The 22,535-nt window shown below is 46.3% G+C and overlaps 1 protein-coding gene across 1 annotated transcript in view; it reads left to right on the forward strand.

Moving 5' to 3' along the window:
• Positions 1-18,300, forward strand: part of RAD51B (RAD51 paralog B) — a 690,361-nt gene extending 672,061 nt beyond the window's left edge. The window contains exons 11-12 of the mRNA XM_049706908.1: positions 16,191-16,297; positions 17,056-18,300. Coding sequence (XP_049562865.1) covers positions 16,191-16,297; positions 17,056-17,166 — 218 coding nt within the window. The 3' untranslated portion in view covers positions 17,167-18,300. The remainder of the gene's footprint in view (positions 1-16,190; positions 16,298-17,055) is intronic.
• Positions 18,301-22,535: the final 4,235 nt, after the last annotated feature.

Below are 22,535 nucleotides of genomic sequence, written 5' to 3' on the forward strand. Positions count from 1 at the left end.
TGCGAAGCTATATTGTCAGTGTAATCCTTTGTGGCCTTGCTTGGGCTTAACACTGTTCATTTCTGAAAGAACAGAGAGCTGGCAGAGTGGATTTTGTAATAACAGCTCTTAATAGTTACACCTTTTGTTTCAAGATCTCCAAGCACTTAAAAATGACCAGAAGTGGCCACTCTGCAATGCCTTTCCCTCTCCAGTCTTGTCTTCCACATGGCAGCCTATGCCATCTTTCTCCAAAACAAACCTAAGCCCGTCTCCTCCTCTTTTGGGACCTCGATTGTTTCTCTATTCTCTATAAAAAGTCTCCAAACTTTTTTGATTGAACCCTCTAAGAGTACACAATTTTTGAGTATGTACTCCCAAGACATGTAGTTTTATTGTTACCTTATATACATGTATTATTTTACTAATACATCGTGTACATTATAAAACATACACAAAGTTAAGTTTTTTTAAAGGCTGAGCAATAGCTTAAAATATCCTGCTAATTGTGATGGTTTCTTCGTACTATCATTAGCTAATATCACAAAACACAGTAAATACGTCAGGCAAAGTTCATCATAAATGATGGTGGACGTAAATCCATGTGTCTGATAGTTCTCTTGGAATTTTCTAATTGTTCTGTCTTGACTTCTTGTTGCATCTGAAAGTTTGGTCATTGTTTTTAGCTAGAATATGGCTGAAGAGAACTTGTTCTAAGAAAAGTATCTGTCTACTATTCTTGTTTTTTTATCTATACTTATACTACTAATATTATCTTTGATCTGTTGTTTCTATGCAAGAATATTTTTAGTCCCCTTGTCCATTTTGTTAGGTTAAACTAGATAATATCCATAATCCAATGACCCAAGAACATGTAAACTGCAGTGGTTCATATTTTGTTAAAAGCCAGCAGAAGAGGAAGGACTGAGGTCACCACCATTGACCCATCTGCACTGTGCAATTCCTAACCTTGCCAAAGAATGCTTCATCTCCTGAACCACCCATGACATGTGGCCATATGCCACGGATGGATTGACCACCCCAGTCAGTGTGTATATTAAATATTATAAAGCCAATTACTTACTTCTTAGAAGAAAATAAAGTTTAAATCCTAATAATTTCTTCCCGAATCCTAACGAATCATCTTGTGTAAACTCTGGGGTGTACGTTCCATTTGGAGACCAAAAGTCTACAGGATTAATTTTAAACATATTAGCACTGACTTAAAGGGTCCTTCGCTGTCCAACTTCAGCCCATCTCTCAAACTCATCTCTCATCTTTCCCTGTCATGTACCACTGAGACTTCCCATTGCTTCTTAAACATGAAATATCCTTTAATAACTCCGCTCCTTTGTACTTGCTGTTCCAACCAACCAGAATGCCCTTCTCCTGTTCTCTACTTGGCTAATTCCTATTCAACTTTGAGGACCCAAGTTACATCTTTGAAAGACCTGATTCCCTTAGACCAGAGGTCAGCAAACTTTTTCTGTAAAAGGCCATAAAAGTTTTGCAGGCCCTACTGTTTCTGTCACAACTACTCAATTCTGCCATTGTAGTGCGAAAGTAGCCATAGACAATACAGACAAACCAATGAGCGTGGCTGTGTTCCAGCAAAACTTTCTTTACAAAAATAGGTGGTGAACTGAATTTGGCCCTAGGGCCGTAGTTTGCTAACCCCTTCCCTAGAGAGATTCTACTGTTCCCCTTCTAGCTTTTTCTCCATAATTGTCTGTTTAAAAGCTCATCTTCCCCAACATACAGAATTCCTTGAAGTAAAAATCTTCTATTCCTCTTCTCTGGAGGCTAGAAGTCTGGGGTCTAGAAGCCATTCAGTAAAGGCATGTCATTCATCTTTAATTTTTATTGAAAAGTAGTTGATTTACAATGTTGTGTTAGTTTCAAATGTATAGCAAAGTGATTCCGTTATAGATATATATATAGATAGATAGATATCCTTTTTTAAAATTCTCTTCCATTATAGGTTATTACAAGATATTGAGTATAGTTCCCTGTGCTATACAGTAGGCTTTGTTGGTTATCTATTTTATTTTATTTTTTTATTGGAGTATAATTGCTTTACAATGTTGTATTAGTTCCTGCTGTACAATGAAGTGAGTCAGCTACATGTATACGTAGATCGCCTCCCTCTTGGACATCCTTCCCCCGCCCCCACCATCCCACCCACCTAGGTTGTCACAGAGCACCGAGCCAAGCTCCCTGTGCTATACAGCAGGTTCCCACTACTATCTATTTTACACATGATAGTGTATTTATGTCAAACCCAATCTCCCAATTTGTCCCACCCTCCCCTTCCCCCCTGTGTCCACATGTCCGTTTTCTATGTCTGCGTCTCTATTGCCCTGCAAATAGGTTCATCTGTACCATTTTTCTAGATTCCACATATATGAGTTAATATATGATATTTGTTTTTCTCTTTCTGACTTACTTCACTCTGTGTGACAGACTATGCGTCCATCCACGTCTCTACAAGTGACCCAATTTCGTTCCTTTTTATGGCTGAGTAATTTTCCACTGTATATATGTGCGACATCTTCTTTATCCATTCATCTGTCATTGGACATTTAGGTTGTTTCCACGTCCTGGCTGTTGTAAATAGTGCTGCAATGAATATTGGGGTACGTGTGTCCTTTTGAATTATGGTTTTCTCAGGGTGTATGCCCAGTAGTGGGATTACTGGGTCATATAGTAGTTCTATTTTTAGTTTTTTAAGGAACCTCCATACTATTCTCCTTAGTGGCTGTATCTATTTACATTCCCACCAACAGTGCAAAAGAGTTCCCTTTTCTCCACACCCTCTCCAGCATTTATTGTTTGTAGATTTTTTTTTTTTTTTTTTTTTTGCGATACGCGGGCCTCTCACTGTTGTGGCCTCTCCCGTTGGGGAGCACAGGCTCCGGACGCACAGGCTGTTTGTAGATTTTTTGATGATGGCCATTCTGACCGGTGTGAGGTGATACCTCATTGTAGTTTTGATTTGCATTTCTCTAATGATTAGTGATGTTGAGCATCTTTTCATGTGCCTCTTGGCCATCTGTATGTCTTCTTTGGTGAAATGTCTATTTAGGTCTTCCGCCTATTTTTTAATTGGGTTGTTTGTACCTTGGTATTGAGCTCCATGTGCTGTTTGTATATTTTGGAGATTAATCCTTTGTCTGTTGCTTCATTTGCAAATATTTTCTCCCTTTCAGAGGGTTGCCTTTTCGTCTTGTTTATGGTTTCTTTTTCTGTGCAAAAGCTTTTAAGTTTAATTAGGTCCCATTTGTTTATTTTTGTTTGTATTTCCATTACTCTAGGAGGTGGGTCAAAAAAGATCTTGCTGTGGTTTATGTCAAAGAGTGTTCTTCCTATGTTTTCCTCTAAGAGTTTTATAGCGTCCAGTCTTACATTTAGGTCTTTAATCCCTTTTGAGTTTATTTTTGTGTATGGTGTTAGGTAGTGTTCTAATTTCATTCTTTTACATGTAGCTGTCCAGTTTTCCCAGCACCACTTATTGAAGAGGCTGTCTTTTCTCCATTGTATGTTCTTGCCTCCTTTGTCAGAAATTAGGTGACCATATGTGCGTGGGTTTATCTCTGGGCTTTCTATCCTGTACCATTGATCTATGTTTCTGATTTTGTGCCAGTACCATATTGTCTTGATTACTGTAGCTTTGCAGTATAGTCTGAAGTCAGGGAGTCCGATTCCTCCAGCTCCATTTTTCTTTCTCAAGATTGCTTTGGCTATTCGGGGTCTATTGTGTTTCCATACAAACTGTAAAATTTTTTGTTCTAATTCTGTGAAGAATGCCATTGGTAGTTTGCTAGGGATTGCACTGAACCTGTAGATTGCTTTGAGTACTATAGTCATTTTCACAATATTGATTCTTCCAATCCAGGAACATGGTATATTTCTCCATCTGTTTATGTCATCTTTGATTTCTTTCACCAGTATTTTATAGTCTTTTGCCTCCTTAGGTAGGTTTATTCCTAGGTATTTTATTCTTTTTGTTGCAATGGTAAATGGGATTGTTTCCTTAATTTCTCTTTCTGATCTTTCATTGTTGGTGTATAGGAATGCAAGAGATTTCTGTGCATTAATTTTTTTTTTTTTTTTTTTTTTTTTTACTATTTATTTGGTTGTGCCGGGTCTTAGTTGCATCAGGCGGGCTCTGTAGTTGCAGCTTACCAGCTCCTTAGTTGCAGCGTGCATGTGGGATCTAGTTCCCTGAACAGGGATTGAACCCGGGCCCCCTGCATTGGGAGTGCGGAGTCTTATCCACTGTGCCACCAGGGAAGTCCCTCTGTGCATTAATTTTGTATTCTGCAACATTACCAAATTCACTGATTAGTTCTAGTAGTTTTCTGGTGGCATCTTTAGGATTTTCTATGTATAGTATCATGTCATCTGCAAACAGTGACAGTTTTACTTCTTCTTTTCCAATTTGTATTCCTTTTATTTCTTTTTCTTCTCTGATTGCCATGGCTAGGACTTCCAAAACTAGGTTGAATAAGAGTGGCGAGAGTGGACATCCTTGTCTTGTTCCTGATCTTAATGGAAATGCTTTCAGTTTTTCACCACTGAGAATGATGTTTGCTGTGGGTTTGTCATATATGGCCTTTATAATGTTGAGGTAGTTTCCCTCTATGCCCATTTTCTGGAGAGTTTTTATCATAAAATGGTGTTAAATTTTGTCAAAAGCTTTTTCTGCATCTATTGAGATGATCATATGGTTTTTCTTCTTCAATTTGTTAATATGGTGTATCACATGGATTGATTTGCGTATATTGAAGAATCCTTGCATTCCTGGGACAAATCCCACTTGATCATGTTGTATGATACTTTTAATGTGTTGTTGGATTCTGTTTGCTAGTATTTTGTTGAAGATTTTTGCATTGGTATTCATCAGTGTTATTGGTCTGTAATTTTCTTTTTTGTGTGATATCTTTATCTGGTTTTGGTATCAGGGTCGTGGTGGCCTCATAGAATGAATTTGGGAGTGTTCCTCCCTCTGCAACTTTTTGGAAGAGTTTGAGAAGGATAGGTGTTAGCTCTTCTCTAAATGTTTGATAGAATTTGCCTGTGAAGCCATCAGTTATCTATTTTATATATAGTAGTATGTATATTTTAATCCCAAACTCCTAATTTATCTCCCCCTTTTTCCCCTTGGGTAACCATAAGTTTGTTTTCTATGTCTGTGAATCTATTTCTGTTTTGTAAATAAGTTCATTTGTATCATTTTTTTTAGATTCCACATATAAGCAATCTCATATAACAATTTGTCTTTCTCTGTCTGGCTTACTTAACTTAGCATGATAATCTCTATGTCCATCCATGTTGCTGCAAATGGCATTATTTTTTCTTTTTAATGGCTGAGTAATATTCCATTGTATATATGTACCACATCTTCTTTGTCCATTCATCTGTCGATGGACATTTAGGCTGCTTCCATGTCTTGGCTATCATAAAAAGTGCTGCTATGAACATTGGGGTGCATATATCATTTTGAATTATGATTTTCTCCAGATGTATACCCAGGAGTGGGACTGAAGGATCATATGGTAGCTCTATTTGTAGTTTTTTAAGGAACATCCATAATGTTCTCCTTAGTGGCTATACCAATAGTAAAAGCATAGTATTGATTATCAAGCACTACCATGATGTTCTTGATAGAAAAATGGAGAAAAATTCTTCCATTGGGTACAAGATTGAATGACTTGCTTCTAAGACTTACCCAAATAAAAGATATATAAAAATCCTAATTAATGAGATTACAGGATTTGGCTTCAGTAGGAACTAGGCTTTCTAACAGGTCAGTGTCCTGCTCATCTGAGCACCCACATTCATATCCCTATCACATTGTTTTCACTCACCACTTCAGTAGAACCTGGAGAAGCACTTCATTTCCAATCACACAGGCACTGCTAAGGCCAAAACCTCCCTATATTTATATGTTGCTTTGTGGTTTGCAAAACATGTAGCACAATTCCCATTTTGTAGATGAGGCAACTGAGGCATGTTAAGGGAGTTGCCCAGTGAATGATATAGCTTGGACTTTGACCCTGGTCTTCTGATTCCCAACCTAGGCTCTTTCATTATACTAGACAGCCTCTCAGGTAATTAGAACAAAATGACATAGTGCAAAACTAATTCAAAGAATAAGTTAATCCCATTTGAAATTCCAAAGAGACTTGGGACAATGTACATGAGAACTTCAATGGTATTTTGTGGAGTTGGCCCAGTGGAAGTATAGACACCCTGCCAACGTTGCACAAGATACATAAATCTCAAAATCAATTTAACTAAACTTCATTTATATTGGAAACACAAAAATTTAAACTAGAACTTGGCTTGAATGAAGAGATTCACACCAAGCCTGCATCCCTGCTACTCTTGTAAAATGTTTCGTGAACCCCAGCGTTGAAGACCTCACTATCTTGTTTGACTATGAAGGCCGTCTACACATACTTGCTGCCGGTGGAAGGTTAATACTGACTCAGAAGCAAGAGGTCCACTGACTGAATCACCACGACTTACTCCAGTCCTTTGCTCTGTGTTCCTTGGAAACCTCTTGCCTCAGTTTGGGTTTGACCCAACCCACTTAGAAGGAGAGAGAGCAATTTTACAGCCCCGCATGGAGTGACTCCAAGCCAATCGTATCTATTTCCAAATGATCTGACGCAGCAAGTGGATCACATTTCCTTTGGAGGCTTGGCTGGGGACGGTTGAGTTGGCCACACTGAACTAGAGTGAATAAAATAAGTCTGTCAAGAAAAAATCTGAAATGGTCCCTAAGGACGTAAGACTAACGAAATACTCAGGTCAGGGGTGGGGTGCTTTCTGGGGAGATTGAAAAAGAAAGGAGGATGAGGTGACCATGTGTGAAATTCAAATGAATCAACAGTGATTTGAGAAAGCCAGGCAGATTGGCACATGCCCAATACCTTTCTGAGAGCAGGCACCAAGCCTAAAAAAAGTCAGAAAATCTACCTCTTATTTTTATTCTTACTTTTAATCAGATTTTTTCATTGTAATTTTTATGCTTGGTTCCCCGTCCACTTTCCCCCCGTCCTGCCAAAGGAGCCAGGGACTCTGAGGTATTTGCTGAAGACCAACAGACCCCTGTGTTCAATTATTCTGGTCTTAGGGAATAACGATTAGGGAGTTCCAAGAATGGGATGTGGGAACAGCAGAGAAGATAGGTTTCGTTTAAGGTCCTTGGAAAGAAACAAGTACCCTAGTTGCTAGGATGGAAATGGAGCTGATTCTTCACACATCCTGTGAAGGGATGAACTGAGCCCTAGAACCAACTCACGACCCAGGGGAGTTTCTGTTCACATGAATACAGGCAACTCTTTGAGCACCAGTCTCCATGGGCATATATCTGCTTCATTGCTCTCCGCTTTGGTTGTGCAAAAATATTTTCAAAGGCAAAGACATAGTGACAAAGGGAGGCTCTTTGAAGCCGTTCCTTGAGCAGGAGGAGGTGTGTGCCTCTGGCCGTCCACTTGGCAATGGCTGTCTTCACACTGCTTCTTTCCATCCAAATATTTTGGCCACTAGAGTTGTTTCAGCAGGTAACGGTCTACAAAGGACAACAATCACTTCCCTTTGCTTCATGCTCTTCACAGTCAATTCCACTGGCATGTTGCAGGCACCCACTGTGTGCCAGGCATTTTTTCAGAATGGAACAAGACCTCCCTCAATGCCTGAGCAGTCTAGCAGGAGAGACAGTCAGCTATTACAAGTACCTGGGGCAGCGACAGTGGAAACACCATGGAGACTCAGGGGAAGGAGCCACTGCAAAGAAGCTTCACCAAAGAGTAGACGTGAGACAGGGGAGAGGGCCTGACTGTAAAGGGAACCCTATCCATCATTCATTCATTCACACGTTGATTCTCCAAGCATTTATTACCCACTTGCTATCTGCCAGGAACAGGGAGTTTGGGATTCAAAGATGAATGGGATGTGCAGTAAAGGGTGGAATGGTTTGGGGAGGGAGGAGGTGGTGCGAGAGGAGGTGGTGCGAGAGGAGGTGGTGCGAGAGGAGCTGAAAAAAGATTGGGCCACATTGGCAAGGGCCTCGGATGCCAAGCTGGGAGTTGAACTTTGTTCTGTAGGTATTGAGGAGCCTTTGAAGGCCTTCATGTGGGTGGTGGCACACACCCCCACCCCCACCCCCTCTTTTTCCTACCTCAGCCCCTGATTTATTCCTCTCGGAGCACTTACTACAACTTAAAAGTATTTTATTCCTTCATGTGTTTTGTGCTTTTTCCCAGCTGGCTCCCCAACTGGGATGTGAGCCCCATGAGGACAGGGACCCTACTGGTCATATTTACAGTTGTGTGCCCAGTTCCAGGCACAAAGTGGGCCCTCAGCAAATATTTACTGAATCTGATCTATGTTTAGAGAATTGTCTCCTGTTTGTAAAGTGGAGGGAGATCCAAGGCTGGGAGATCCCATAGGAGGGATTGTAGTAGCAGAGAGATGCTAAGAGCCTAACAGTGGCACAAATGGAAGGGAGAGAGATTTAAAGGACTCATCAGGGGCTTCCCTGGTGGCGCAGTGGTTGAGAGTCTGCCTGCCGATGCAGGGGACACAGGTTCGTGCCCCGGTCCGGGAAGATCCCACATGCCACGGAGCGGCTGGGTCCGTGAGCCATGGCCGCTGAGCCTGCGCGTCCGGAGCGTGTGCTCCGCAACGGGAGAGGCCACAGCAGTGAGAGGCCCGCGTACCGCAAAAAAAAGGACTCATCAGAGTTAACACTGACAGACCTTGATGTGGGAGAGGGAGGGGTCAGAGGTGACTCTAAGGTTTCCATTGGGATGTCTGAGTGGCTGGTGATCTCATTGACTGAGAGAGAAAGGATAGGGGAGGGACTCATGTAGGGGCTTGTGGTGGGAAGCAGGAGAGCGTAGATAATGAAATCAGTTTTGGACATGTGTGATTTGAGACAACTGTAGAATGTCCTACTGGAGATGTTCGGCAGACAGTTGGAAATATATGCGGGCAATTCAGGAGGTGACTGGGGCTGAGGTCACAGGTTTTCAGTGATAAATGAAGCCAGCAGAGAGTAAGGGCACTCAAAGAGGGCAGAGTTCGAAAAGAAGGCAGAAGCCCAAACCTGGAAGAAACATAATTAAGGGAGGCTGGGAGGGAGGAGCCCGTGGAGGGGACAGAAGCCAAGGTCTAAGAGTTAGGAGGAGAAGGGAGGAGGGACTCCTGGCCACTGGAGAAATATGGGTCCACCTAGGACAGAGCCAAGGGAGTGGGAGCTGCCATCTTGGGTGACTAACTCTGCCCATTTCTTCCCATGTTAATGGTGAAGTGGGAGTTCTTAGCAATTCTGGGCCACTGAGAAGACTAGAAACACATCCGTGTAGTTTATCAGTATTTTCTCATTCTGACAGACCCTGAGGGCAGGGCCAGATTTAGACATGCACTGCATCGTGTGCCTATTCGAGGATGTCCTCCACTTGGAAATATTTTTGAGTGGGCAGCTACGACTGCAACACCAGCACGCCCTGCCTCTCATCACCTCCTACCAAGAATGGCTCATGGGGACTAGACCGTTGCCTAACGAATGGCCCTACTTTGGGGTCCGGTTCAGGGTCTAGCAGGGTGATTGTAGACAGCAGCTGGTTCCACTTCTCTTGGGGAGACGTTTTCCTCTGGGAGCTGGTTCACACGTTAGTGCTGATCTCAACCTCCCCTCGGTGTTGACCTTCTTTTCTCAGCATCCTCTGCCACATCCCACCCTGTTTCTATAGACCCTCATTCTGCCTGCCTTCCTTCCAGCCACCATGTACTGGCTTCCACTTCCTGCCTGCCAGTACAGGTCAGTGATTTCCACACTTATTCTAGTCACTGAAAATGTTGTGGAAAAGGAATGAAAACCTAAAGAGAAGCCCAGGACACAAAGCGGACCAAAGTGGGGTTGCTCTGGCTCCAGGGAGGAGTGTAGGGATCCAGGAGTCCCGCTCACTCAGAGTCCTAGAGCACCAGGGAATCTTCTGTGAGCCCTGGGATGGGAGAATCAGCACGGGTCTCCAAGTCTGTGGACCTCAGTTCCTTAGCTCATCTCTTTCCCTGGTCCTCCCGGCTCTGAAGTTCTCTGAGGAAGCATCTGCAGGTCATGAGTCTCCACTCTCTACCTGGGCATTTTCCCTCCCAGGGAAAGAACAGGCCAGGCTGGGACAGAGTGTTGGAACACCCTGACTTAGAACACACTCATATCATTCCCTTCTTGGTCTCTCCCAGAGCTCCATCGCCAAGACTTTCAGGAACTTTTTATGAATAGAGTTATTTAGTCTGTGTGGTTGACCAGAGCTTCCCTGGAAAAGGCTGCTTGGGGGAAGGGGGTTCACAGACATGGGTGTCCCACTGTAAGAGTTCAAAACAAGAGTCCAGTGGAGGACCCCGCCCCCCGCAGTTTCCTCTTAGGGAGGGAAGCAGAAGGACGAGAGGGAGAAGCTTTGTAAAGTTAGCATCATATTCTATCTATCTATTAACTATCTGCCTATCTATCTATCTACCTATCTATCCATCTGTATCAATATCTATCTATCTCTAACTCTCCCTCTCTCCCTCTCTCTGTCTCTCTCTCTGTTAATTGCTCCATCTCTCTCTTTTTCTAGCAGACTGACATTGCTGGGGCTTCCTTGTTCCTCTACCACCTCCCTTTAGAGCTGGGTGAATCCTGTCCGTCACCCTGCCTGGGACCTCCCCGCTCGCCCCCTATGGCTCACTCACCCTGGTGCCCAGCCCAGCCCAGCCCCGCTGCATACTTCCACTCAGCTCGTGCGTCACGGCTATTCATCTTGTTTAGTGCTCAGCTTGGCTGCAGATGCTGTAAAATGGTAATTTTAGACTGGCTGATGGGAAAGGGTTGTGGGCTGGCATGGGGAGGGGCAGGGAGGAGAGTTTGGTTTACTCTATTGGAGCTGGTTCCTAGCTGGCCCTGCCACTCTCTGTGCGCCATTCTTCTCCAAGCTATGGCCCCATCGGGCCCCCCTCTCCTTGTGTTCAGTACTGACTTCTCTGAGCCTGGGAAGGAATGAGAGGAAGCGAGGGGATGAGTCTGGGTTCTGAGCCTAGCCTGTAGAATTGCAGGTTAGCACGGGCGGGCCAAAAGTGCAGCCAGTGAACAGTGATGCGTGGGCAGGGCCAGGACAATGCCAAGGGTGAGCGGCCCCAGGATTAAGCCCCCCGTCCAGGACCGTGTTCGGGGGCACACTGGAGATGAAGTGGGGGCCGCCGGAGGCCTCTGACCCTTCCTGGGCTCCCTCCCTTTTCTGCTCTTTCCCTCCTGACCTCCCCCTGTGGGGGGCTGTCACTCCCAAGGGCCTTAGGCTAGGCTCCCAGGGTTGTCAGCGAATCCCTCCTCCCTCCCACCCCTTTCGTGCTTAAAGGCGTAATTTGCATTTGATTACAGGACCCCTGAACAGTCCTTTGGAGGATTCAAATCCCCAGGGAGTGACTGGGAGGGTGACACTTCAGGGTGGGAGCTGAGAGAGCTTTGAGCCCAGGGCCGGGTAGGGTCCTTCAAAAGCCATCAGATATGCTTCCAGCCACCCGTCCCACCACCTCAGCAGGACAATGGTAATTCCCAGGCTCTGAGTCTGACTTGGAACAGTCCCCGTTTTTGAGCCGCTGTGTCTAGAAGTCACAGAATGTTCGGCCCAGGAACCAACTCAGATTTCTTTGAGCCTAACTCCCCATTTGACCGAGGAGAAGTGACCTGAGCCGGATCACGGGGCCCGGTAGCCACGTGCTCGTTAGCCTATGTCTGCTGCTTCGTCCGTGCCCCGGATACATTTTTACAGAAGGTTCTAGAAGAAGGAAAGAAGGGTCTGATAGGTATTTCTTTGTTACTGAGGGAACCACAATCCTACCGCAGTCCCTGCTGATAGATGCTGAGCTGTTCCTTGGTCATCCCTGGGGAGAGGAAACCTGTTGTCTACGAGAAGGCAGCCTGTGAGAACGTTGGTCAGCTCTGACTGCTGTCTAGTAACACTGCCACTGCAAGCTGTCCTGCATCTGTTTCACAGGGTGGGGTGGGACCTAGGAGAAGAATTAGGTGGGGGTCTCTGAAGGGGGACATAGGCTGTCCCGCTTCAGGAAAAGAACTAGTGGGACTCAGATGTCTTCTGATGGTGCACCAGGAAGAGACCCTCTCAGCTCTGTTCAGTGGGCCCTGCTCCCTTCCTGTGTATACACTACAGACAGACACTCCCTTCTAGCCTGCAGGTGGTCCGACTACCACATACTTGCATTTGTTTACTTTGCCTCTTGGAAATATGGACACAAGGGCATTTTACTCACTTCAGAGCAAGGGGTCCTTTCCTGGAAGACTGTTAAGGGGCGTGATCCCCACCGACAGTTGTACCGCAGTTATGGGGCCAGGGTGGTAAGTTATTATTCATGGAATCTTTCATGCTAAAGATGCACTGCCATGAAATGACACTGGTTTGGACTAATTCGGGTTACGGTCTAGAGAGCCTCAGGCATCACACATCCCCAGCCAAATAGTCTCATTACTCTCCATCCTGTCGAATAAATCAGAATCACAGCTAAGAAAAATCTTCCCTAAGAGAGGTGTGGCCTGCTCTACTTTGAAAAGTAGATGGGCCTCGTGTATAAACAGCATTTTGCCTGTTGGACTGTAAATGGTGTTGGAGTGCTTGGAAACAGTTGGTTCTTTTAGTGGATTACCTGTTTCCCCCTGAAAAAATTGTTTCACAGAATTTGCTAAGTGCACTCTTCCTTTGTATGCAGTATGGAATTTTACATCAGCCAGCCCTGATGGGTCAAAACTCTGGAGGCTTTGCTACACCCCAGCCATCAACCCTAGCAGTGATCTGTGTTCTAGAGAGGTGGCGACAAAGGCGGGCTAAGTACAGGCTTTCTGGAGAGATTTGAAAATAACAGTACATTAGCAAAAGAAAGAGTTGCTTCCAGATTTTCAAAAATAGTTAAGGAGAAGGCATTTGCAACCACAAGGTCTGGTCAGTAGAGAACACGGACATGCTAGTGGTGGGTATTGGAAGGAGAGCCGGGGAAGCATGGAAGTGGGAGGAGACAAGAGTTTAAAATTGTTTTCCTTCTATAAAATTCCCATCATCCCCCAGGCAGTCAGTTTTGACAGCATCCCTCACCACCTCCCAAATTTCCTCCATCCAGAGTCCTGGTAAAGAAAGCACCCCTCGCAGGGCTCCCACCCATTACCCATTCCCGGGCCCCACACGGGGCCTCCCCGTAAGTCTGCTGCCTCGTCTCCACTTCTGCTCCATCCCTTGCACACTGACCCCTGATGGCTGCTCCTACATGTCGCTTCCTTGCTTCCACTATCCCGCCAACAAGTGAGATACTCCACCATGCTCTGGCCCGGCAGTCAGCTCCCCCATGCCCTGGCTCCAGGGGACCCTTCCCATCGTGTGCCTTGTCCCTCACGTGTATGAGGCCAAAGAAACGTATTTACCACCCATGGAGTACTCAGAGCGGGTCTAGCATGTGGTAAGCACTCAGTTGTTACTGTGATTTTATAAGGTCTCCTTTGCTTGGGCTTCACCTCCCCTTCTCCCTCCGTCTGGATGGACTCTACCCCACCCCCTTCACGAGAAATGCCCTCCTCTGGTCTCCTGTAACTGTCTGATGTGGGTCACATTCTTATATCTGACTGGCTCACAATATTTACGTCCAGGGTTTCTCTCTCTTTCCGGAATGAAAACACCTCTGGGTCAAGGACTTTCTCTCACACCTATTTATAAGTCCTCAGCACTTAGCACAGTGTGCTGTACACAGTAGGTGCTTATGTTAGACTGTGACATCCTTACTAATAATGATCACTCTACTTTATTAAGCATTCCCCGTGTGCAAGGTGCTGGGGACTTCTGCTGGGATTAATCTTCATAGCACGCCAATGAGTGTTCCCATTAGTTCTGTTTTACGGAGTAGGAAAGTGAGGTTCAGACGATGTTTACTTGCCTGAAGTCGTAGGTAGTGAATGATAGGGCTGCAATTTGAACCCAGGTTTGTCCACTCTTGAACTTGAACTCATAAGGGCTCTGTTATACCCTTATGAAGACAGAGACTGTGTCTTTCCTTAAGACAGCGTTGCACATTGGCAACCCGAGGGCCAAATCTGGCCCACAGATGTGTTTTGTTTGGCCCATGCAGTGTTTTTTAAAAATCAGGAAATTTTACATCACCATCTACATCTCTGGCTTTGTCGGAAAATCTGGGCGATCCAGTAACCCTGAATCTCAGCATGGTGATGCTGGGCTGCCGCCAAGAAGCAACTGTCCCTTCCTTTCTCTCCATCCCTCCCAGACATGGTCTGCATCAACTGTCCAGTTCCGTTCTTCTCCCCCAGAGTGTTGGCACTGGGAGTAGGTCAGTTCTTGGTAACACAGGACTGTCTACATATTGTAGACTGTTCAGCAACCCTGGTCCTCACCCAGTAAGTCAGTAGCGCCCTTGGCATTTTGGCACTCAAAAAAACATTCAATCGTTTTGGCACTCAAAATCATTTTGGCACTCAAAAAAACACCCCCCAGACGATTCCAAAGCCTCTGGTAAGGGTGCCACACAATCCCATGTTGAGAACCCCTGGCAGACAACCCCTTCCACCACCAGGGCTGGCACACAGTAGGGCCTCACATAAATAAATTAAGGAGACTTAGAATGAGATAGCCGTAACCAAACGTTTCCACATGTTAAAAGTTCCCATGAAAACAGAGGCGAAAAATGAAGTAATCAAAGTATTTAAAAAAATAAATTATCTAGAGCAAATTCAGTGCATTCCCCTAAACACCTGTCCCACCGTGGAAAAAAAAAAAAATTAGTAATAACACATTCCCGTTGAGGCCTTTCCATTCTGCACGCCTCGGTTCCCACTGTAATGTTAATTGGTTATGGTTTTCTTTGCTTCTAGTCCTTACATGTAACAAGAGTTACTGTGCAGCTGTCAACCAGACACCACCCAGGAAAGGCTGCATTTAAAGGGCAAGAAGCAGAACTGAATCACAGGCAGCTTTTCTTCAGAGAGACATTGTTAATAATATTTTTGCCTTTTGTTCTAATTATAAGAATACTGTTGCTTACAGTAGAAATTTCAGAATAAAGTACTAAAAGCAAAAAAATCACTCATAATCTCATCACCTGGAGATAATCAGTTTCTATTTTTGTGTATTTCCTTCCAGTCTTTTTTTCTCCAATGCACATATTTGTGTCTGTTGTTACTAAAAAAAAAAAAAAAAATTTTTTTTAGCTCTTTGAAACATTGGGCTCTTACTGCTTATAAAGTTTTTCTTGCCATCTCATGGCTGTACCCGTAATTAGTTTAAACAATTCCCTATTGCTGGACAGAGAGCTGCTTCCCAGTTTTTGCTGTTATAAGCAACACAACAATCAACTTCCTCATTCATAAATTCTTTCGGTTCACTCTGATTGCTTTTATAGAAAGTGTGATGTGCTCACCAGCACAGAAAGACATTATCCCCTCCACTGGGAGATGGTGTTGGCCCTGGATCTAGAAAAGAAGGGTAAAGAGTAGACTGAGGCGTGGAAAGGAATGTTCAGGCAGGGAGAAGCCCACATTGTTGAACTTGCACCTCCTAGTGTGGCCAAAGCCAGGCCATCTGCTGGCAACGAGGGGAGTAGATTGGGGTTGGGGACTTGGGTTTGGAGCTGTCACTGCAGGAAGCAAACAAGGGCTTTCAACCAAAGGATGAAAACTGTTCGGCAGCACTGAGAGCCCAGTTGAGGTCACACCATGGGATTGAGTAATACAGGCCATTGGCACAGACACGCAACTCCAGTGAGGCTGGGAGACAGAAGCTAAGGTGGGGTGTGGGTAAGGGTGGGGATCGTAGGATTATCTCAGGTCTGGGAAATGGACTGACAGGTCAGCCAGAGAGCCTCATGAAGTCTTTTCCCACCCCAATAATAAGTAAAAATAGGCTTTACAACTTAGCAAACAGAACTAAGAAATTATATTTGCCTGTTAAAATGGCTTTACAGACCCAATGTGAGCTGAACAGAGCCCCTGAGTTGCTTTATGGTATAATAAGAACAACAGTGAAGAATTTCTACAGAACACCTCAGTTTACATAGTGCTTTATACACTATAGTGGCACAGTCTCTTGGGGTGAACGTTATTAAGTATACGCCCATTTTACAGAAGGCTCAGAGAGTGTGATTTGTGTAAACAGACAGGTGGCAGCAGTGGAGTTGGGCTCGAGACCAGCATGAAGGACAGAGCTGTGATAAATCGTCCATTCTTCTGCCCTTGCGAGATGACTTTTGCTGGAAAACAAATGTATCCTAAGCCTATGACTTTGACCTCCTTAGCAAGATGAGTTAACCAGGTGAGCTACCAGGAAAAGCTAGTTGTCTCCATGTTTAGAGAGTGGACTTAGTATTCTACCTGCCAAACTGGCCTCCTCCCTGTGCCTTGAACAGACCAGGCAGGTCCCTGCCACAGGATCACACCTTCTTCTCTGCAGGTAGGTCCTACACCTGTACTCTTCTCCCCCAGATGTTGCCGGGGCTCACTCCCTGGCCGCTTCAAGTCTTGCTTAGATATCACCTTCTCAGTGGTGCCTTCCCTGACCAACTTGTTTTCATTGTGCCTCTCCCACCACCAGCTCCCAGCGCTGGTACTTCCTGTCTCCTCCCCAGCTTTATTTTTCTCCATAGCATTGATCACCTTCTAGTATCTTATACATGCTACTCATCTTCTTGTTTATTGTTTGTTTTCTCTACTAGAATGTAAATGTGATGAGGACAGGATTTTTGTCTGTTTTTCTCCCTGATGTTTCCTCAAGTCTAGACCATGCCTGGAACATAGTAGGTGCTCAAAAAGGAACAGTTGAATGAGTAGCAGTAAAGGTATTAGAATAAATAAAGACTTCTTAAGAGCACTAGCATGGTGTCGAGTTCATAAGAGGGAATCCGTATGTGTTAGGTCCCTTTCTCTCCTTCCCTTCTCCTCTGTTAAATGCTATGTGCTCAGCAGTCATCTCTTAAAATTAAAATATTTCTGGAAGGGATAACACATTAAGCCTTGACATCCAGTCCACGCAGCAGACATTGCTGGGGGAAACAACCCACAGTGGCCCTCAAGAGAAGTGGATGAGTCGTACCCTAAACCAGTCAGCATCTCCTGGTCCATCTAATGGTGGCTGAGAAGTGTGGTCACAGAGGACGTTTTCAGTGCAGGGGAAACGGGAGACAGGCATAGGGGACCCAGATGGAGTGAGGTCCCCTCTCCTCTGCATGCTGGAATTCCTGGGACGTCTGCTCATCGACCTGTGTAAGGGAGGCAAAAGTTTTCCTGGACCCTCTCAGGATCCCTGGCTGGGTTTGAAAATTAAACTGCCAAAGGCAGATTAGCAGGAGAGAAGCATACACACTTATTTAATGTCAGTTTTGTGTGACACGAGGGCCTTCATAAGGGAAGGAAGACCCAAGGAAACAGATTTGATATTTTTATGCTGTGTCTGATGAGGAGTGGGCAGTCGTGGAGGAATATGATAGCTTAAGGAACACGAGGTCAGAGGAGCGAACTGGGGAAACTCAGCAAGGCCTGTTAGGATCCTTCTCGGTGTTCCTTTGTCTTCGGAGACAAGATGTACCTCTGGGTATGGGAGGGCACCACTCACGTGAGGGTTTTATGGGCTGTTTCAGGGGAGAAGGGTCAGGGGAACTGTCAGAGTGACCTTCCTGCTTCCACTGTTTTCTCAGACTCTTTCAGCTTAAAATATTTCATATGCTAAGTTGCCATATTTGGGGGTAGATTGTCCAGAACCCCATCACCTGCCGTGGGGTTGCAGAGGGTCCCTTCTCTTCCACGGGGGCTCTGCTGAGTTACTCATTTACCCGCTCACCCCTTCACCCCGACTTCATTCATTCAGTACATAAGTACCAAATGTCCACATGTGTCTGGAGCCTTCTGGGGCCTGGAGAAGTGGTGCTGAAGGGTGCAGACAAAGGCTCGTGGCTCCCGCTCAGGTACCGGGGACAGACCTCAAACGGGAAAGACCCACCCTTGGGCCTGACTTTCCTATCCTCCTTTTGAGGTCTTCTCCCTCCCAGGGCCTTCCTCAGGCCGCAACGGGAGCCAGTGGCCTCCCAGCCCCCCTCCTGTCCTCACCAGCAGAGCAGCCTGTTCCCTCCCGCGCTGTTCCTGAAAGTCAGGGCCAGATGGAAGGCGGTGGCCCCAGGAGAGCCGGAGAACTGGTCGCGGGGAGAAAAGCAGGCCCAGCCGAAGAAGATGCCTCTAATTCCCGAAGGGGAGGCCCACCTGCCCCGAATGGCGGGGGCCGGGTGAGGGGGACGCCCAGGGGGTGGGCGGGGCGTCTGAGGGGGGAGGTGGCCAGAAAGAGCAAGTGGGACAGTGAGCCGTCAGGGCTGATTCTAGCGTGGGAAACTGGAGGAGAAAACGCCCCAGGAGGCTTGAGGGAAGGTTTGCTCTGAAGTGCACGTCAGAATCCCCCGCATGGCCACCGGGAAGCCCGCCGTGGAGTCCACATCAGGCCTGACAGGCCTTTCTCTGAATTCGAGTCCGAGGGGAGACAACCTTCTCGGGAGGGACAGCCAGTTTGCGCAGGTTTCGGGCCCAGTTTCAGTCTGTCCCCCTCCACAGCCCACCATCCTCAGCTGGGCTCTCAAGACACACCCCCCACTCCCAACCCCTGCCAGAAAGCTGCTGCCCACCTCTCCAGCCCTGTTTCCTGCCCCTGCCTGGTGTTCTCCATGCACCCCGGCCTTCTCACCGTCCCCTGAGGAGCCACGTGCCTCCCTGCCTCCCTCACCCCCCGTTCCAGGCTGTCCTCGGGAGCTCCGGCATCTTCTTCTCCTTCTTCCCATGTTCCCAGACCCTACCTAGTCTTCATGCCTCCGCCAGAGCCTTCTTCAGCTCTTCCAAGAAGCCTTTGCTGGCCACCGGCAAGCATCTTCTGTTCCTCCCCACACACACCCAACCTCTCCTTGGACGTTTCCATAAACCCCCTTGTATGGGGTCGTTATCTTGAAGTTCATGACTGAGCTGTCACGCCGTCTAGATTGTAAACTCCTTAAAGACAAGGACTAGGGATTAAAATTCCTTGTGTCCTGCACAGACTTACTACCATGCCACGGACCTGGAACCCCTTAGATCGTTGTTGATTGAATCCGCTTCCCAAGGCCAGCCCAGGGAGAGGCTGACCATGGAAGGGGCTGATGGCGGAGGCAGTCAGCATCCCAAATGTGCCTGCTGCCTTTGGGTCTCGTCCCTAGAAACAGTCCAGTTGCCTTGAAGAATTCATATTGCTGTCAGAGGGGCTGCCCTTCAAAGGGTCCTCATAGCTCTTGTTATATGCAAAGTGGAAAAGGTAAGGGGACTGTTCTCGGCATTTCCTGCCTCTCAGTTGAGTGAGGACAGACAGATGATTTACTGGGCATTTCCTAGCCTTTCCTTCACCATAGGAAACCAGTCTGAAAAAAAAAAGGTGCAAATTTTAAAAAGATGTGTGCCTGTTTTGAAGGGGTTGGGGAGAATTCCTGTGTACCATTAAAGTGAAAAGAGAAAACTCTCTAATAGCCCGAACTCTGATCTAGAGACACATAAATTTCTACCACCCTTTGAGAGCTCAAAGCTCTCAAAAAAGCTGTCCTGGTGCCAGGAGGGTGTGGGACAGGGAGAGAAAGGCTGTGAAGTGTCATCCTCTCTCATCTCCCCACTTCCAGGTGACCAAAGCTTGGGCTTAGGGTGGTGACCAGGTGCCCTTAGGTATCAGCCATCACCACAGAGGAGTTGGGGGTGTGAGGCCTTCATAACCTGTCAGATGTTGGTTTCAGTTGGAAACAGTTAAGTACCTCCACCCTACCCCTTCCCCTGAGAGAGAGAGTGCCAGAGGAAGGGGCCAGGAATGGCGGGGCTCAGCAGATGTAAAAGCCTGATGAACACAGAGGCTTTGCTTCCCTTCCACTCTGCAGCAGGAGTCCTGTTAGTTTCCTAGGTTGGCCCTAGCAAACTCCCACACACTGGTACTTAACTGGGTGGCTTAAAACAACAGAAATGTATTCTCTCACAGTTCTGGAGGCCAGAAGTCTGAAATTAAGGGGCCTGCAAGGCCATGCTCCCCTGAAGGCTCTCGGGAAGGATCCTTCCCTGCTGCTTCCTAGTTTCCGGTGGTTGCTGGCAATCCTTGTAGTTCCATCACTCCAGTGTCTGTCTCCATCTCCATGTGGCCATCTTCCCTGTGTGTCTGTGTCTTCTTCCTGTGTATGTCTGTCTCTGTGTCTCTACTCTCCTTATGACACCAGTCATGTTGGAATAAGGGTCCACCCTACTCTCGTATGAGCTCATCTTAATTTACATCTTAGTTACAACTGCAGAGTTCCTATTTACAAATAAAGTCATGTTCACAGGTTAAGTAAGACTTCAGTATATCTTTTGGGGGACACAAGTCAACCCTCAATAAGAGTCAAATGTTTTTTGTCTGTGGTTTCATTGGGAAGCCTTAGGTAGCTTAAACAGTGACTGTGTGTGTGTGCGTGTGTGTGTGTGTGTCTGTCTGTCTGTATATGTGATTCCTCTTTATATATAGTGTTTTATATATACACACAAATACCTATACATATATGTGTGTGTGTGTATATGTGTGTGTGTGTATATATATATATATACGTACAAATACCCATATATATAGGTATTTACCTATATATACCTATAATGTAGTAGGTATTTGTAATATGTATATGAACACCCTTGACTTGTATTTACACTGTCATATATATGACACCATATAAATATATATGACACTCTATGTAAGACATTATATAAATACAAATGCCAGGTATTCGTAATTTGTATATGTGCTGTATGACACAATGTTAAGAAATAAATATATGACACTATATAAATACAAATCCCAGGAGCAGTTCTGACTCATGCCCTAACTTTCTTAACCTAAAGAAGAAGACCGCAGAGCTGCGCTTACTCCGTGCCCTGTGGTTTGCCCACTGAAGAAATGGTGGGAAAGGCCTGTGTTTGCCCAGGCTGGACTGTGAAGAGGACTCAAGCACGCAGGGTGGACAGCAGTGCCGCCTGTCTGCCCGGGTGGCCCCAGTGCTACAAGGCAGCCGCTCCGCTGGCCGTGCTGCGTTCTCCCCTGCTCATCTGCGTGCTCCCCAGACCCAGAGATGTGAAGTGGCTCATCTAAGTCCACAGAGGCACAAACAGTTCCAGAAGCAGAAGTCGGCCTCCACGCACCCAAAGGCTTCCCATATTCATGTCACCTCCTTCTCTATCTCCTCCTTGTCCCACTTTTCCAACTGACGGTCAAATTTTCACTTGAGTTTCTTCTACTGGGCATGCCCAGATAGTATAGGTGGTCACCAAAATGGCACTATTTTCCCTTCAAATGAGCTGAGGAATTATTTTCATAGAGGTCCAGCCACATGCCAGGTTTAAAGTACTTTGTGTTCAGTTGTTTTGGAGTTGTTGGTGAGTGGAGGTAAACCTTTTCCAATTTTATAAAGGATTTTTTTTTTTTCATTTTCTCAAACTCCGAACTGACTGACCAAAAGCTTAATCTCATTTTCTGGACACAGTGGCCTTCCCTGGATTATCTTTCATTAATAAGTTTGGGACTCAGGGTCTCTCAGGGACTGCCTCTCTCCTAAGCCTTTGAAAGTGACCTTCAGCAGCCCTGGAGGGCTCTCACCCTCACACCCTCTCCTCTGCCCCCGGTGGCCTACCTGCTCTCCACCCCGTTCTCTCTACTTCACAGGCTGCCTGACTTCCCTTCTGAAAGCCCTAGGGCTTGATTTGCCCTGCATCCTGCTTGCGGGGCTCATCCAGCAGGGGAATGGCCAGATTCAGGAAGGCCTTTTAAAATGGGGCTCTGGAGCCATTCTGCTTGGAACCTTTGCTGGGGGATTTTTTGCCAGGGTCTTCGCCACTCCAGGACTTTCAGCTGGATGGGCAGAGCTACCATGTTGCCTCCTACACCTTCCTCTGCTGCCCCTCACTTCCTCTCACCCTATCCTCCCCATTCAAGAACACCCCTGCCTCCACCCAGACCAACTCGAGCTCTTTGCACGGTGCCCGCTCCACAGCCTCTGAAGGACAAGAGGCAGAGCTCAGCGTGACACTGCCTGGGTTCACGTCTGGCTGGTGTTCAACATATACTAATTCATAAAAAGCCTAAATTGTGGGCCTCAAACTTTAGGGAGCATCAGAATCCCTTGGGGAGCTTGTTAAAAATGCAGATTTCCAGCCCCACTGCTGAGACTCTTACTGAGGTTTCTGGCAGAGCCTGAGACTCTGCATTCTTCAGACACCCTAGCGGATTCGGGTGCCGGTCGTCCAAGGGCCACCCTTGGAGAAATGCGGCTTAACCCTTGGTCAGGCTGGCTGACTTGGGACCTCTACTGTGCCAAGCACTGCCCAGGGCACTTAGAGGAGGTGACAAGGTGGAAGAGAGGAAGCGTGAGGGCACACACTCAGGCACAAATATAAACCAGGTGGGCATGGGCTGGGGCCTGGGGAGCTGCGTGGAGGGAGGGTA

This window comes from Orcinus orca, chromosome 2, assembly GCF_937001465.1.
Source record: "Orcinus orca chromosome 2, mOrcOrc1.1, whole genome shotgun sequence".
Taxonomy (NCBI): domain Eukaryota; kingdom Metazoa; phylum Chordata; class Mammalia; order Artiodactyla; family Delphinidae; genus Orcinus; species Orcinus orca.